Source organism: Rhinatrema bivittatum, chromosome 4 (genome assembly GCF_901001135.1).
Source record: "Rhinatrema bivittatum chromosome 4, aRhiBiv1.1, whole genome shotgun sequence".
Classification (NCBI taxonomy): Eukaryota; Metazoa; Chordata; class Amphibia; order Gymnophiona; family Rhinatrematidae; genus Rhinatrema; species Rhinatrema bivittatum.
The window spans coordinates 447,605,952-447,624,277 of NC_042618.1; the positions used below are offsets into that span (position 1 = coordinate 447,605,952).

An 18,326-nucleotide genomic window follows, 5' to 3' on the forward strand; every position below is an offset into this window, starting at 1 on the left:
TTATACATTTATAGTTTTACATGAAAAAGAACATTCATAGTACAGTCTTCAGAGGTAAAAATATCACAACATGTATATTATATTTACATGCACTGCTGTAGTGCCAACCAGAAAACCCTGCAGAAAAAAGTAAAAAGCACTTGGAATTGGTACTAGGCTTTCTGTAATTTTTGTTGGGTGTGGGCTTAACCCTCAATAAGCCATAAATAAATTGTATTACAATTTCAATATAGTAAACCTCCCATACAAAAACAGCACTAATTGCCAGCATTCAAACAGTAACAACCCAACCTATGAAAAAGCAACACTGCAGATATTAGACCTAAAACACCAATACACCACCTATTAGGAAAATAGAACAAACCATGCTGCTATAGATCCCTACACAGAAACTACAAGCTAGCAGAATACCTCACTTTGATCACACATACAGAACATACACTCTCACCAAATACAGAAGAGTAACGTAGAAATATGATGGCATCCAGTCTGCCTATCCAACCAATCATTCCAGCTTTACAGTTCCCATCACTTCCCTAGAGATTCCCCTGTATTTATCCCATGCTTTCTTGAATTCAGATAGTTTTCTCTACCACGTCCACTTAGAGGCTGTTACATGCATCCATCACCCTCTCTGAAAAGAACTATTTCCCAAAATCTTTCCTGAGTCTATTCCCCTTTCAACCTCATCCCATGACCCCTCATTCTAGAGCCTCCTTTCCATTGAAAGAGGCTCACTTCTTGTGCAGGGAAATTTTTCAGTAATTAAATGTCTCTATCGTATCTCCCCTATCTTGCCTTTCCTCTAGGGCAGTGGTCCCCAACCTTTTTTGCACCAGGGACCGGCTTCAAGCAAGACCATTTCTCCATGGCCCGGCAGGGCGGGGCTTTGGTCATATGGGGGCGGGGGTTATGGAGGGGGTTGGATTTTAGTGCACACTTATCATTTAATTATGACATTTATAATGTGAATGTGACTCAACTCACCATAGGTTCTCACATGCATGGCATACTGACCCATGATCGTCACGGGGCTAGATGTAAAAGTACAGTTTGTATCCACGGGAACCCCCCTGACCCACAATAATGGATTTAAAGCAGAATTATGACATTCCCCATACAACTCACCCTACAAAAAAGATGTTCTGGTGACATCTCAGAAACAGCAACTCAAACTCCTTCTACTTCCAGGCTCAATAGCCCTACTTATGAAAAGACAGCAGTTTACCACCAATGCATGTCCTCTGAGAAAACACAACAAATAAGACTGATACAAACGCTTACATGCTAGCAAAATATCTCATCTCGGTAACAGACACAGAACCGACCTAACATACTCCCAGGATCTGTAGTAATGCACATAAACTAATCTGCACACAGTTACACCTGTATTATGGAATACACTCAAACAGGAGCAACCCTATCTATGAAAAGGCAACACTACAAATATTAAATCAGGTCCTAAAAACCAATACACCTCTTATTAGGAAAACAGAACTAGCAAGCAGCTATAGATCCCCACACATAAATAATTGTAAAACTATACTAATAAGCCGAATAAATGTTTCAAAACAGCTATGAACAGAATAACATCCAACAATTAAAAACTCATAAAAACTATTAAACATTCTCCAAACACCAATAAAATATTTCAAAAAAGCAGACATCACACAATTAAAATGGCAGTCAAGAAAATAAACTTAAAAAGCCACCTTTACTTACCCCCTCCAGCAGCTCTCCTACTTCCCTTCCCTGCAGGCTGTGGCATTCACCAGAAGCAGCAATAGAAGCTAAGCTCTATACTTATGGTCCTCTTCCTTAGTGCTCATGTCTCTCACACACACACCATACCAGTCATGCCACCATGACCAGTTTCTGTCTCTCACACACCAATCATCTCCCAAACAGTCTTTGGCACACACACACCAGTCACCTTCCTGAACAGTTTCTCTCATGCCATATATACACACACACACACACACACACACACACACACAGGCTTCCCACTCCCGTGTTCTACTTACATGTATGGGCTTCTCACTCTCATAATCACTTTCTCTGTCTCTCTCTCTGTCTCTCTCTCTCACACACACACACACACACACACACACTCACTCACTCACTCACTCACTCACCAGTCTCTCACTCCCATGCTTGTTCTCTCCACATGCACAGGCTTCTCATTCCCATAATCACTTTCTTTCTCTCTCTCTCTCACACACACTCACCAGTCTCTCACTCCCATGTTCTCTTTCAGATATACAGGCTTCTCCCTCCCATGATGTGTCTCTCACACACCCAGGTTTCTCACTCTCATGCTCACTCTCTTCACATGCACAGGCTTCTCATTCCCATAATCACTCTCTCTCTCTCTTTCACTCACTCACTCACACACACACACACACACTCTCTCTCCCATGTTCTCTTTCAGATATACAGGCTTCACATTCTCTCACATTCACACACACCAGTCTTTTTCTCTCACACACACCGTCACCTTACCAAGCAGTCTCTCTCTCATATGCATGCACACTCACCCAGGTTTCTCACTCCCATGCTTTCTTTCACCCCCACAACACCAGGCTTCTTACGCCCATGCTTTCCCACATACCCAGACTTCTCACTTCCATGCTTTTTCTCTCTCTCACACACACACACACACACACACCAGTCACCTCCCTGACTAATGTCTCACACTCTCACATACACATCAGTCATCTCCCTGAGCAATCACTTTCATTGTCTCTCACATACACACACACATCAGCTCTCTGACCAGTCAATCACACCCAGGCTGGCTGCTTCTCTCTCTTTCTCTCACTCACTTCCTCTTCTCCCCCTCCCCCCCCCGAGCACAAATGGGAGCTGCAGCAGCTCCCGCAGGCCAAGAAAGAAGAATCCCATCGGCCGCAGGAGGCTCATGCTGCTGACTCCTTTCTCGATTACCGGCTGCTTAAATTGCTCGGGGACCGATGCTGCAGCCGCCGCTGCTACTTTATCACGCGGCAAGGCTTTCTCCTTCCCGCGCACCGCTCCGTGTATCACTTCCTGTTCCGGGTCACAGGAGGGTGGCAGGCGTGGGAAGAAGAAAAGGCCAGCCACGGGTGCCACAGCTTCTTCTAGCACCGCTGCCGTTCCCACTGGGCTTGAACGTGTTGACAGCCCGGCGGCAGCAGGAGAGACCGGTAGCGTGCAACACACCTGCCGGTGCTTGGCGGCGCCGCGGAACGGCAAAAAACTCCCACGGCCCGGTCCCGGTCCACGGACCGGTGGTTGGGGACCCCTGCTCTAGGGTGTACATATTTAGATCTTTAAGTCTATCCCCATATGTTTTAGAACGAAGACCACTGTATAAAAACACCATAAACTATAAATAGAAACTTGCAAACAAAAACAGAACTGGAAATCACAAGAAGTCAAACTCTGTATGTAGTGCAACAATGAAAAAACTGAAACATCATTCCTCATAAAACAAACAAAATCAAGAAATATAAATTAACAATAGAGTAAAACCATACTAATAAAAAGAATAAATATTTCAAAACAGCTGACGAATAGAACAGCATCAAATAATTTGTCATACAAATTTTCCAAATAGCAGTAAAGTATTTAAAACAGCAGACTCATCAAACTGTACCTAATGACAGTGGATTAAAAAAAGTCCCCTGCTGTCCATACCTGGGATCTTGTGATTTCAAGATGCCCTGAGATTGACATAGATTAACATGGGGAGAGGAGAGGGATTGTTGCTCACATACTTTCTCCTCTCTCTCATATATTACACACATGCTTGCTCAGTCGCCTAAACAGACACAAAGTTGACCTATGGCTCAGGGTACTCTTCCTCTTTCTTCAGGCCTGCAGTGGCTGGCATTTTTTTACCTCCTGCTCCTAATACCCTGCAGCCTGTGCTGGTTACTCTTCCTACTGCTGACCGGGGTCAATGTTACTACTTCCTGAGTGGGAGGGGCCACACTGATTCTCATCCTCCTGATGGCTGCCTGTCTGCTGCTTGTTCCGGCCCTGGGCCACCTTACTGCTGCTGTTCCTCCTGCTCTGTATTGCTGTGTGGGCCTGGGGCTGATTCTGCTTGTTCTTGTGGTGGAGGATGCTCTGTTCTTCCAGGCTTTGACGGCATGGTCTCTCCTTCCCTTCTGCACCCCCATTCCTTCACTCACACTCCTTTTTAAGAAACAGGAGCAAGACGGCAGCCTTGCAGTGCCTTGGGCTGGGTCCTCCTCCTTTGCTTCCAGGTCTAAGTCATACTTTGAACCTTTCTTCCTACTTCCCCCATCCCTGGTCTTCCCTACTCCTTCTTCCCTCCCCTCCTGTCATTCTCTTTGTTTATCCTCCCTGAATTCCCCATCCTCCCCTCCCTCTCCATCTATGCCTCTGTCCTCCTGTACCCCTTATCCCTCCTACTTTAGATGCCTTCTTGTTTCCCTCTTCTGAGATGTACTCTCTTCCCATTCCAGATCCCTTTTCCTCTAAAGGATCAAATAAATTAATTGGACCCAGAAGTGTCAGAATTTTATTTTTATGAAGTAAAAAAAAAAAAGAAATTGCAAATATATGCTAAATTATGCAAAATTGCCACAGAATTTTGAAAAATCTGCCTTGGGAAACTGGGGGCTCTGATAAAGTTTTTTTCCTTAATAAAATCTGAGGGGTAATCTGTATGTACTTTGAAATCTAATATACTAGATAAATGTTCAGTAGGTTGATATTCCTTTAGTGATTATCAAACATCTGAACATTTTAATACTTTTCTTTTAATAGGGCATTGCTGGAACAGATGTAGCAAAAGAAGCTTCTGACATTATTCTCACAGATGACAACTTTTCAAGTATTGTTAAAGCAGTTATGTGGGGCCGAAATGTATATGACAGTATATCCAAGTTCCTTCAGTTCCAGCTCACTGTCAACGTAGTTGCAGTGATTGTTGCTTTCACAGGAGCATGCATTACACAGGTAAGCAGCTTTTTCCTTTTCTCCTAATGCTTTCTACACTAGTAAAGTGGGTGACAAGCAACCTTATTTAGAATGTTACTTTTGGGCCCCTAATTAAATAGCTGGCAGTGAAAAATGTATTTTAGATTCAGCTCACACTTCCATTGGTAGCTCACATGGCTGGATCTCATCACCTGGTGTTTGACAGGATGAGGGTCACTGGGTGCTGCTGAATGGATTCTTCTCTTCTTGATCTCTGTAGGGTCTCTGTAATAACGAGTGACTTGTTCAAATGTTATGACTGTGATTATTGTTCTCTATTAATATCATATGCTCTGACATTACAGCTTTGTAAAGCTTTAGTCATTTTCTATGTGAACACCATCGGCCTTCTACTCCATTTTGGTTAGAGAAGGTAACACTGCTTTTTTTCAGTATTTATATAATGCATCAGCATACAAGCCTGTTAACATGACAACCTATTTTAATTACTGAGAAAGTAATCAGTAACGTCACATCATTCTTCAGGCTAAATGCATTGAAATAGCATTTTCTTATTCTTTTCCGTGTTATGTTGGTGCCTTTGAGCTTGTAAGCATATGGTGGACTTTTCTTATAGTAAAGGAAGAAAGAAAATTGAGTAGGCTTCTGAACTGAGACATAAACATCACTAGTAAACCGCATCTTTATTGCAGCTGTATGATATAATAAAATATTCCAAACTAAGTTCAAGTTAATTAAACTGCAATGTTTTAAGGCAGTTGTTTAATACCGTTTCACCATGTTAAATTGCTTAAAAACGTTTGTCCTCAACACATATATAGCATCTATTGTAAAAATTTATTTTTTTTTATAGGACTCTCCACTTAAAGCTGTGCAAATGCTGTGGGTTAATCTCATAATGGATACATTTGCTTCTCTTGCTTTGGCAACTGAACCACCCACTGAGTCACTCTTACTGCGGAGACCTTACGGTCGAAACAAACCTCTCATCTCTCGCACAATGATGAAGAATATATTAGGTCATGCGGTCTACCAGCTTGTTGTAGTCTTTACACTGTTGTTTGTTGGTAAGCCTTTTTTTTCCCCTCATATAGCACATCTGTAGCTTTAATACAGTTGAGGTGTACTTACTAGGAAACGAAATACCAACTTTCTCATCTCTCCCATGTTATTTGTTTAGTATGTTACAGGAGTCTAATTCTGATATAAAAACGTTGTCATAAGAGATGGGTTATCCTCCCTGTCATAGACTTACAATACTTGTCAAGCTTGTATTGTAAGTACTTCAAAATATTTACTGTTTTAAAATTGAATGTGTTGGAAGAATCAGTATTTCATCTCTAGTAGTATTTCTTAGTCAGAGATGGGAAAGTGCTGATGTTACAGTCCAGACTGGGAGTGAGTGAGAGCTGAAGTTGCTTCTCTAAAGAAATGTGCTGGGAGGTGCACTTGAGATCTAGTTAGTAGAGGGTCTAGAATCTGGAGAAATGTTCTGTCGTGACCAGAGCTGGTGGAGGATACAAGAACGGGAATAAGAGAGAGTGCATCCTGGTACGCTATAAAGATACACTTGCTCTCTAGGACCTGAATTTCTGTGTCCTGGCTAAATTTGTCCCAGCTGACTTGGAGAGGAAGCCACTTCAAGTCTGATGTGTATAATTTCTGGGACCATGATCCATATTGGTGATAAAAAGAAAATAAAACAAATGTGTGTGTTTCATCTGCAGGTGAAAAACTTTTTGATATTGACAGTGGTCGAAATGCTCCTCTACATGCCCCTCCTTCACAACATTACACTATTGTCTTTAATACTTTTGTGATGATGCAGCTTTTTAATGAAATTAATGCCAGAAAGATTCATGGTGAAAGAAATGTTTTTGAAGGAATCTTCAATAATGTCATCTTTTGTAGTATTGTTTTTGGCACATTTGTTATACAGGTGAGTTTTTTTAATATAGTAGTTGCATTCCCAGTTTATTTTTTCTCAGTTTCTATAATGTAAAGAAAAATGTTTTACTGTTTTGTGGATTTTATTTGTGCTTTAATTTATAAAATATGCACACTTTAGCAGGATGAAATGCATACTGAAATATGCACGTAACTATGGCATTCAGATCTCTCTGCTTGGCAAAGCATATGTGAATTTAGGATAATTACTAGAGAATGAAAGATTCCACAGTGCTGTTGTAATATGAAAAGCAAATAGAAGCACAAAAAGGGGTAGTTTTTTTTTTTGTTTTTTTTTTTAAATGCGTGCGCACGTGGATGCAGCTATTTTATAATGTGCGCGGCTTATAAAATATAGCGTGTACATGTGCGGCAGATTTTAACATCCTCACGCGCACATGCGAGAGAGGGTGGCGTCTTCAGCGCATGGGGGGGGATTTTAAAAGACAATGCTTGGCGACGCAACTAGGGCTTCCCCAGCTCCCTATACCCATCCTACTCTGCCACCCCTTTCCCTAACTTTTTTTTTATTTTTTTATTTCTGAGCTTACTTCATTTATTCAGATAAAGTAAGTTCCGTGCGCCAGCTGCCTGCCGGCATGCGCTTCCCCCGGGACAGGGCCTAATGGCCACTGTCCTGCCGGCCTCTGCCCTGCCCTGCCCCTTTGATCGAGCCCAGCACTTCTGTGCGTATCAGGGCATATATGCATGGCCGGGCCGTTTTTAAAATGCGCTTGGCACACGCAAGGCCCAGCTACATGCGTATCCCCTCATTTTTACATGCGCCTGGCTTTTAAAATTTTGGCAAAAGTGTATGCTTGCATTATCTTCTGTGAGCAACTCTGGCAGTGTTAGATATTCACTTTCCTGTATTGTAAGTATTTGAGCCAGTGGTGATATCCAACCGCTGCTTACATCAGTTGTGGGTTAGTATTTCATGGAAGATTTAATATGGGATACATTCCGGACGCTATCAAAATGAAAGCTGCAACATTACTATAACAGCAGTTTAATTTCAGGTCAGCCACCAGATTTTCCCACTAAACACGTGAATAAGAATAATTGTAGTAGTACTGACAGGTATTATGCTTTAGAAAAGAATTCATACTGATTTAAAGGTCCCACAACAAAGAGCTTAAGTACATAGACTTTCAAATCTTTGTTAGACTTTTGGGTTTCAGGAGGCCTTTGGATGACGTTTGAGTTGGATTTGATACCATTTTTTTGTAACTTTGTTTTCAGTTTCAGCTGTCATGTTATGGACATGTTTTTGTTCATTTTGTTTTTATTGACTGACTTTTCATTTGTAAGCCACCTAGGGCTTAGGCATCAGATGACACATAAATGCATGAAATAAGTAACAAGCCCACGGTCATACAGTGAGTGGTACCCACGGAGTTATAGCTGGGCCCTTATTCTCTTTAACCACAACTCTACACTGATATTTTCATACATAAAGTCCTTAAGAATAAAAATGGCAAAGGATCATCTGCTAATCAATAATGTAAATATTTTATATACTTGCCTGCATGAAAACATTTATAGAACAAAAGGTGTCTTAATTTTCAGGCTTCAGTGTTTCGAAGCATAATTAAGCTATAAATGCTGAACAAAACTGGGTACATTTAAAAATTTGTTAGACTCAAATTTTTGTCTTGCCTATTGGGAAAATCTTGAACCTTGTATTACTAGACCAAAATGTACAGTAAAAATCACTGCTGTAAATGTCACTTTGCCTTTGTTCATCTCACATCAGTGCAGTTGACCCAATTAGGTGAATTTTTAAAGCCCCACGCCTGCCAAAACAGGGAGATATGCACACAAGTCGGGCCGGCGCGTACTGAGCAGATTTTAAAAGGCCCCCCGAGGACGTGCGTATCTCTCATTGCGCGCATAAGTAATGTGTCCTTGCGCGCGCCCTGGAGACCCCTGCTGCATAAATGTACTTCTGCTATGGATGGCGTGTAAATAGTAAAACAAAAATCTAGGCTAGTCCACGTAGTTTTAAAGGTTGGGGCTGATGGGGGAAGGGAGGCTGCTAAACTGGCAGTGGGGGGTGGAAGTCCTATCCCTTAACTGGGTGAACTGGGAAAAGTAGCTGTGGTGTCGGCGTGTGTCCCTGTGCGCATGTGCACGCATGTGCAGGCTATTTTATAACATGCACACAGACACATGTTCTAAAATGGACATGTCTGTGGACGGGAGTCGATGAATGCTCGCACCTATATGCCCACGCGCCTGCTCGAGTTAGTAAGAGTGTAGGGGATTTATAAAGTGGAAGTAGGTCATAATTCTAAGAATTCCTAGCAGGCTTGCGCATGGATAATTTAGAAGACTTCTTGAAATAAATTGCCTTGTCTTATTACTTAATCTAGAAGACAGCATCTCCATTAATAGTGATTTAGATTTGCTCTTCTCTAATCCCTTCATTTGTATTCGTTTCATGCAGCTAACTAAACCCATTTTCACTCCTGGGGAAATTCAGGGTTATGCAGAATTGCCCTCCTGCGCAGAATTCTGCATATGCCTCACAGACTTGGATATAGGGACCAGAAAGTAATGGCAGTGAAAGCCTGAGCGGGCCTGCAGGGAATAAGGAATCACGCCGATGTCAGCTGGAAATGAGAAAGGAGCCAGTGGCAGGCTGGCCTACACGAAAAGAGTTGGGAGAGCCATCGTTGGCCCATGCAGGCTGGAAGAGATGAGCCTGAAGCATCTGCCTTGGCCTGCGTGGCTCAACAGAGGAGGAAGCAGTGGGGGTCCAGTAGAGCCTGAACGAGTAAGGTAGACATTGAGCATGGGGAAGATAGCAGAGAGCTTAGGGGTATTGCTAAAGAGGAGCTGGTAGAGAGAGAAAGCTAGTTGGGTCTTATTGGGGTGAAGGGGGGAGCTCTCTCCTCTCCCCAGGAATAAAGCGTGAGGATACAAGGCAGACAAAGAAACTGGAGGTCGTGCTAATGTAACCAGGAAGAAAATTTGGGATTTAGAAGATTACGTCTCCTTAGCATCAGTTTATGACCACCATAATGGGAGGGGCATCCCCTGGTGAAATGGTTTACACAAAGGGGGGGGGGCAGTCAGAAAGAAAGGGTCTTGCTGAGAGAAGGGAGAGAACTTCTGGGCTTCCTTGGGGAGGAAGTTGGGGAAGAGAAACAGAATAAAGGGGGAGGGGGTGATCCTGGTGGGACAGAGAGAAATCTGATGGATGAAGAGATGGGAGGAGGAGGAGTCAGCCCTGGGGGGAGGGAAGGTAGCAAGTGAACTGGAGATTGATCCAAAGGGAAGGAGAGAGAAAGCATGAGGGAAAGGGTTTAAGCCATAAGGTGGAGACACCTGGGGAAGGGGAGAGCAGGCTGGAGGGGCCAGACCTTAAGATGGTAAAAATCTGCACAAAAAAAAATTCCTGCTGCTTTACATAATTTTTTTTCTGTTTTGCACTGTAAATTAACTATTACTCAGTGATTATATATTTTTTAACTGTACAAATAGTTTGCCCAATATTGATGAAGATTAAAATGTGTGCAGAATTTTTAATTTTTATTCACAGAATTCCCCCAGGAGTATGCTTTGTATATGGGGGGGACTGTGGGCAGATGTACTAAGTATGTGTTAATGTGAACATGTTGCTATGTACAAAGGCCCTCATATTTTTAATACATTTCATTCATATCTCCAATATTAGATACCTTTAAGGGGGGCGTGAGGGACTTCTTGTTTTGGCCTCTGTGCATAGTGCCCGAGCATTATACTTGATGAGCCTTTCATAGTATTATGCATATTATTAGTATACTATATCACTAATAAAACTAAATGGATTTATGCCTGTACCATAGGCTGATTTTTAACGCACACTTTCTATGGTACAGGCATAAATCTGAGGGCGAAGGGGGTTGTGTGTGGGGAGGGAGGAGGAGTCATGTGACTTGATTGTGTGTTCTAGTCCCAGCAACTTCATAGGAGTTCCAGGGGACAGAGTTGGGGACGTGGAAATCATTTACATGCTAGAGAGAGTGTAAATTCCTGCACATATGTGTACACATGTAATAGGGACCCCTACTAATTTTCAAACTGGATTTATGCACATACATATGCTTGGAAATTGGGGATAAATTCTGCAGGTGCGTTTGTATCTGCAGACTTTAGCTATACATGGCTGTGAACAAAGGTAGTATCATAATGTTCGGAAATATTTCAAGCTGATAATTGTTTTGATAACTTATGTAGTAACTCTTTCTTTTGTAATGATTACTACTTTGACTGTCTATGTAAATCTTACTGATTACTATTGATTTTTTTTCTCCCTTAGGTTGTTATTGTGCAGTTTGGTGGAAAGCCTTTCAGTTGTGCAGAACTTACAGTAGATCAGTGGCTGTGGTCTGTTTTTCTAGGAATGGGAACATTATTATGGGGCCAGGTAAAGTGTGTTTTGTGTGCATGTTTAGTTTTACAAGATAGGTTTCAGTATGGCATACATAGGGATGCCTCTGTATGAATAATAGTATTGTTCAGTACACACAGGAGCATGCATGCAGCTGAGTAATTCAACATCTTCTAATTCAGTGGTCCCCAACCCTGTCCTGGGGGCCCACCAAACAGTCGGGTTTTTGGGATATCAACAATGAATATACATGAGAGAAAATTACATTTATTTATTTAAGTTTTTTTTTGTTTTTTTTTTTTTCATTGAGCATAATATTCATTGAGCATAATATTCATTGAGCATATCCCAAAAACCCGATTGGCTGGTGGGGCCCCCAGGACAGGGTTGGGGACCACTGTCCTAATTGCTTTTAAACCCTAGTTTGGTGGTTATCAACTTACATACTTTGTCAGGTGTGCATTTCATGTTCATCCATGACCACCAGCATTGGAGCCTTATCCACCACCAACAATAAAATGGTTTTCATTTTTCTAAATAGGTTTTGACTACCCAATGACATAACTTTCTATTTGAAGTGAAATCAAAGTTTCTTACATTTAAAGGGTCCAAAGAACACTGTAGAAAAAATTGAGCAAGCTTACTGAATACTCTTAACACTACATAAGTTGGGGTCTAGATGTTACGGGAGCGCCATATGTTGGAGGCACACAGATAATTTTGCTGTTTGTTGATTTGCTAATATTGAATACAGTGTCCTATTTAAACAGAACAGAAGGGCACAGATAGTGGCATGCAAACGTTTCTCTGACAAGGCATGTTAATCTTGCTCTGGAGGGGCTACCACCAAGGTGCAGTATAGCTTCTAGGAAGATTCAATCCTCAGTTTGTATTGATGCTTCCAAATATTTATAGAATAATCAGTATCTCTTTATATACATTTCTGTGGTAGTGGACCATTCTGTTATTGTTCGGTGTGGTTGTGGACCCCTGGGTTGTAGTGAGTTGGCTCCACCCACAAGGAGAAGCCCTGTGAGGACTCACTACAACAGGCTCTAGCCTCAATAGACAACAGTAATAGATTTTATTAAGCAGGAACGTAGGTATCCCACTAGGTGGGCATAGACTTAGTCCGGAGTGAAGTGGTGCAAAGCTGGTGGTCCTAGTAGTAGTCCGCTGAGCGGGGTACGCCAGGGCAGCTCCTCTGGAGTGGAGATGCTTCTTAAATGTGATCCGGTAGTGGCCCGCAGCATGGGTTATGCCGTGAATCAGGTGGAGATGAGAGAGAAGCACTCGTAGCAGAGGAATAGAGAAAACGATAGCACTCGCTTAGTAAAGATGAGGCAGGTAACAGAGTACTCTGTAATGGCCCGAGGTACAGGGTACGCCAGAGGTCTTATCACCAAGGTGGTAGATGATGGTACTCACAGATAGTAGTAGATTCCTGCAGATGAGATGGCCCTTCGAGGAGCGGATAGCCAGAGCACAATAGGGCCTTGAGGAGCGGGTACCTTAAATCCAATATAGTAGTCAGGAACGAGTATAGCGAAGAGAAGATCTCCATAGGAGTGGAATCGGACAAGACGGAAGTCCTTGCTAACTCGCTGGTTGTCAGGAAGCATAGGGTTTAAATACCTCTTGGTGGGTGACATCACAGGTGGACACACCCCAGAGGTTCCCGCCTTGATGGGAATAAGAGAGAGGCTGATGCACGCACCCTAGGTAACTCCATCATGATGGTGTCTGGGATCACATAAATTCTTCCTAGGTAGATCAGTTACAAATTGCTGGAATTCCTTTTGTCACTATCTTAGTTATGAAATAAAACAATTAAATCATAATCATATGACTGAAAACTACAGTTCAGAGGTGACACTAATATGCATAATATGAATAAAGAGGAAGTATATTAAAAAAAAAAAAAATAAATTTGGTCATGGGATTTCTCTTAAATTTCCAACATCAACTGGAAAAATAAACATTGAGGGGCTGATGCAAAAAAAACTGCGCTGAAAGTGGGCACTCTGTATTCAGCGCCCGCTTTACTAGCATATTTAAAATAGGGGTCACATTGTCAAGGAGGTGCTAGGGTCAATTGCACGCCTCCTTGACAGCGGGAGCCCGCGAGCCGGATAAGAAAACGGATGCTGAATTTATCAGCATCCATTTTCCTAATCTGTGCACAGCCACGAGTTCGGGAAACTGACGCTTGATAATTGAGCATCCGTTTCCTGAACCTGACCCCCGACACTTAAAAAAAATTTTTTTTTTAATCTTTTAGTTCTTCCTACTTAATATCACAATGATATTAAGTAGTAGGCTCTACAGAAAGCAGTATTTTCTGCTTTTCTGTACAACTTTTGGGAGGGCTCAGAAATTAACGCCTGCTCTAGGCAGGCGTTAATTTCTGAGCCCTCCCTAATAGCCTCATCAACATGCATTTGCATGTGATGAGCACTATTAGTTTCGCCACACATTGGACGCGTTGTGGAGGCGCTAATCACTTTATTGCATAAGAGGATTAGGTTGCACCTATACAACCTGCATCCAACTACGGGTTAAACAGTGAGATTGGCTGAACACACTGTATTACATCGGCCCCCAACTGCATGGCTCAGTTTACTTTTGTAAAACAGAAAAAGATTTCAAATCTTGATATCACTTCACAATACCTCATATTAGAGCAACTAATGTGACACTCATAAAGAGACAGATTATACCATTTTAATAGCTGTATATACTATAGCTCAACTTCTTAATCATTTGTCCCATATAACTACTTATTTCTACATTTTTAGATTGCAATGAAAATCTTTGTAACAAAATACTTAGCTTCTATAATGTATTGCATCACCCAATGCTCAGGAATTGTAGTCAATTTACTTTTGACCATAGGTATTAATTTCTATATCTACTGGCTGCCACATACACACACACACAGTGAAGTAGTATAGGGTCTGCATTGGTTATATACAAGGTCACTGTAGTTCTTGGTCTATATGTAAGTGGGATTCTCTGACAAAACATATTAATTGCTACATGCTGAGCATGATTTTCTATTATGAGCCAACTTCTTTCCTCCTATACCCTCACAAGATATCTCTAGTCCTCCCAAATGGGTCTTGTCTCCTCTCTTCCTCCTGGCTTCTTCCAGATTTTCTGCACTACACTTCATGCTTTCTCTGAGGACAAGAAGGATGGCAATCCTCTCACATGGGTGACATAATCTGACAGAACCCAGCATAGATTTCAAAGATTCTAGAGCTTTCAACATGCTGTACTGAGCATGCGCGTGTGTAGTAACCTCCCTGCCCTCCTGGGCAGAGGAGTCCCTCAAGTTTGTTTGTTTTTTTCTTTTTTTTTTCTACAGAGCTGGTAAGACCTGGTTCTTTGGTCTCTTCCTCACTGCTACTGCAGTGAAAGTTCTGGAGCTGCAGAAGCTATTTTTCTAGCAGGGCCTTAGGAGTTTTTGTTTTTTCCTTGTGTACCTTTTGGTAGTTTGTATTTTGATTATTTTTCCTTTTTTCAGGTGCCCAGTGCAGCCTGGCAGAAGTTTCTTCTTTTCCTTAGACAATGCTGCACCTGCAGCGTGTTCATGTTATCCTCTCCTTCAATTCATCTGTATTATCCCTTTGGTGTGGTGCCTTATAGACCAACAGTCTTCAGTCTGTATATGGTCTGGGTAGGCCTCTAGCCTAGGGACTTGCCTGCGTTCCCATCCAAGCAGGAGTTCCATGAAGTTACATCCAACTGCTGGGCTTTGACCAAGGCCCAGAAACAGCAAAGGAATCCAGGACTGGAATGTTCCCGTAGAGAGGAGAGCTTATCCTCCCCACGCTATTAGGAACTAGTCTTCATGAGCCCTAGTTATTCTTCCTTTGATGCCCTGGATTACATAATCTCCCCTCCTGCTTGCCAGCTTGCTCTGTGGCAGAGCAATCTCCTTGGAAGAAGAGGGTTAGCGTGAGCCTGCGCAGTCAGCTATGCTGCTGCACCATTGGTGCCATGCCCAATATCTGTCACCTGTGCACATTCATGTGCCATAGCAACAGTTGTCAAACAATGAGTGTGGAGCCCAGGAGCAGTAGGGCCACTCAATGTTGGCGCCATCAAGCACCATGGTCGCTGCTGACAAATGACACGAGTATCATCAAGCACTGGGAAAAGTGATATAGAGTGCAACTGACACCATTGGGCGTTGTTGATGTCAAGCGCTGTGAGCACTGCCGACGCCACAGGGCATCATCAAGGAGCACTTTTGTGCCATGGGCACTGGTGGGTGTCAGTGCCACTGAGCACCATGGTTGCAGATGTATACTGCCAAGGTTCTCTACACCGTGGAGTGCCTAGGGCACCATGGAAGTCAGTTTTGCATTGATGCCACAGGTTCCATCAACACCATTTTCCACTATCGAACACAGTAGGTGCCTTAAGGGATGTCATGTTGAGCATTGTCAGCATTTGCACTGTAGGGTCTTTACAATAGTGTGCCATTGCAGTCAGCCAGCATGTGCTGCTTTTCTCCATCAGATGTCATTGAAAGGTGAAGCCACTGGGCGTCATCCAGTACTCTTGTGTACCATACACCATGGGGTGCTGTGCAGCACTGAATACCAATGGGATCAGTGCCATCACAAACTGCAAAATAATTCCTTTGCAATGCACCACTGCAGGTACTGACAGCATAGTTGCCAGTTCATGCCGCAGCATGGAATATGCCACTGTGTGGGCTGCAGTGTCAATGTGGAACCAGGGCTGGTACTGTGACAGGTACATATGTGCCACAGATGGCAAGATGGTGCACTGCTGCATGGGTGCAAGCTTTTGCAATGTCAGTGCTGTGGTTAAGCACAGAGATGCCACTATCATTTGGAGCCCTCTGATGCATCTTGTGATATGCATCTGCATAATTACATAAGGGTATTTAATACTGTTTTATACTGTCTACTAAGTTACTCTAAGAAATAAGATGCATATGCCTTATCTGTTCTAATCGTTTGCTGTAAACCAATGTGATATCTCAGATCGAATGTCGGTATATAAAAATAAATAATTGTGATAGGAAGCTTCTAGGGCTCATATCATCACACATGCTTTGCTCTTGCATGGACTATGCCTCTTGATGGCACAACCTTTCATTGGCAATGGGTTGGAGCTGCTTATTCCAGGTCCCCTATAGGTTGCTGTTGTCAGTAGTGTTCAACTGTTCAGCCTTCAGTGACTTGCTCTGTCACTAGCAGAATGCTTTGAGGAGGGTGATACCCCCTCATCTCTCCATAAGTCGTCAACTGTTTACCATTCTCGAACGGAGAGTAGGGGATTCAGGAATCGGGGTTTTGGGGCCCAGACCCTAATAGTGCCACTGTGTCTATGACTGGTATGACACAGGGGTCTGTCAATATTTGCTGCTGTTCTGGTACAAGTTGAAATCTTCATCCCTCTCAGGATGTAGTGGGTATGATTGTTGGCTTCCGAAAGGTAACCTTAATAGGTTCCCTCTTGATGCCTTGTTTTCTGCTCAGCGAAGGGATTATTTTTGCTCTTCCTTCTCTGGGTGACTTTGCTTCTGAGTGGCTGCTATCTTCCTTGAACATTCTCTGTATCCTCACAGCCAGGATACCTCATAATGAACGCTGGCTTCTCACAGTAATGGCATTGGACTCCCTCTTGTAGAAATCCACTCCCCAGCAGCAGATGAGGATTTCTTCCATGTGAGGGGAGAGTTTTTCTGATACCTGCCAGGCAAAAACACAACACATTCATTTTATGACCGCTCCTGCCAATCAGTGTCGTGCTTGAATGGAACTCTAACCACTGAGGAGATGGTTCCATCCCCTCTGCATCTTAAACAACTTGTATACATTCAGATACGAAAGCCGTACTGTCCTGGTACCTGAGTTATGCAGAGGTTCTCTGACACAACTTACCCTATCCTTGACTGCATGCTTCCTAGGATTGGGAATCTCATATGAGAGGCCACAATACCCAATTTGCAGTCACTTAGGGATTGTCATCTCCCCTTTCAGTGGAGAGCAGTATGTTGTAACACTGACAGTGTGAGCATTTGTTGGCTGACAAGATGGTCCTGTCCATGGTTATCTTTAGCAGTAAGTCTTAAAGCCTTCTGGCAAGTTGGGTGAGCAGTCTGTTCTGAGCTTAGGGTCAGACTGAATCTGCTCTGGGATTCTCAGGACTCCTGGGTCAGAGAAAAGAAGTCCACTTTTCCCACAGGTGCTGCCTCTTGCAGTATTTCTGGTTCTGTCTTTCAGTGAAGAGGCTTCCAGACTTCTTCCTCAGGATGTTCTCTTTTGAATAGAGCCTAGAGTTAGTATTAAGTTTTATTTGACTCTGTTTACATTGCTAATTGTCTACTGAGAGGAGGTTGGACTTATAGGATGAGTTAATCTAGGTTGAAACTCCCTAACTTGGATGTTCATCAGGGTTTGGAATGGGGTATTGCCCAGCATCGATCTATACAGTTTAGAGGCTGTTTCTTTATCCCTGCAGTTCCGCAGTCTGTCTCCTTGTATTTCATTGCTTCTTCTGACTTAGAGGGAATGTCAGGGAGATGCTATGGTGCGAAAGGGAGTGGTCTTAAAGTACACAATCCTTTCCCTGCTTTTGGCCAGAATCCTGGATGAAATGCCTTTTGGCTTTTTCATGTGATTGGTTGGCGAATATTCTCCCTTTCACCAGGGCTTATCCTATAGCATGGGAGGATATCCCTGTGATGGGAGTGATTGGATTGGGTGGGTGTCAGTCGAAGTTCACTTCTGTGTACGCAGTCTTGGTGAGGTACTCCCACTGGGGTAGTAGCTTTTTCATGCTTCGGCAGTCTTGTTTCCACTCCTTCTGACCTGGGACATCAGGTCTTTTGTTATAGTCATTTGGCAGGTGGGGTCTGCCACAGAACCTGATACCTTTTTCCACTTCTTCAAAGCAAGTTCTTACATTCTATGCCCATTGTTCTTCATGGCCAATATTGGGTGTAGCTATATGTAAGCAATCTGTTATTGCTTTTCAGGTGCTAGTGATCCACAGTTTTATT

At 42.8% G+C, this 18,326-nt stretch overlaps 1 protein-coding gene across 4 annotated transcripts in view; it reads left to right on the forward strand.

Moving 5' to 3' along the window:
- Positions 1–18,326, forward strand: part of ATP2B1 (ATPase plasma membrane Ca2+ transporting 1) — a 287,298-nt gene that overhangs the window by 241,094 nt on the left and 27,878 nt on the right. For all 4 annotated transcript variants that reach the window (XM_029601638.1, XM_029601641.1, XM_029601639.1 and 1 more), the window contains exons 16-19: positions 4,780–4,971; positions 5,807–6,020; positions 6,681–6,892; positions 11,207–11,314. In XM_029601638.1, coding sequence (XP_029457498.1) covers positions 4,780–4,971; positions 5,807–6,020; positions 6,681–6,892; positions 11,207–11,314 — 726 coding nt within the window. The remainder of the gene's footprint in view (positions 1–4,779; positions 4,972–5,806; positions 6,021–6,680; positions 6,893–11,206; positions 11,315–18,326) is intronic.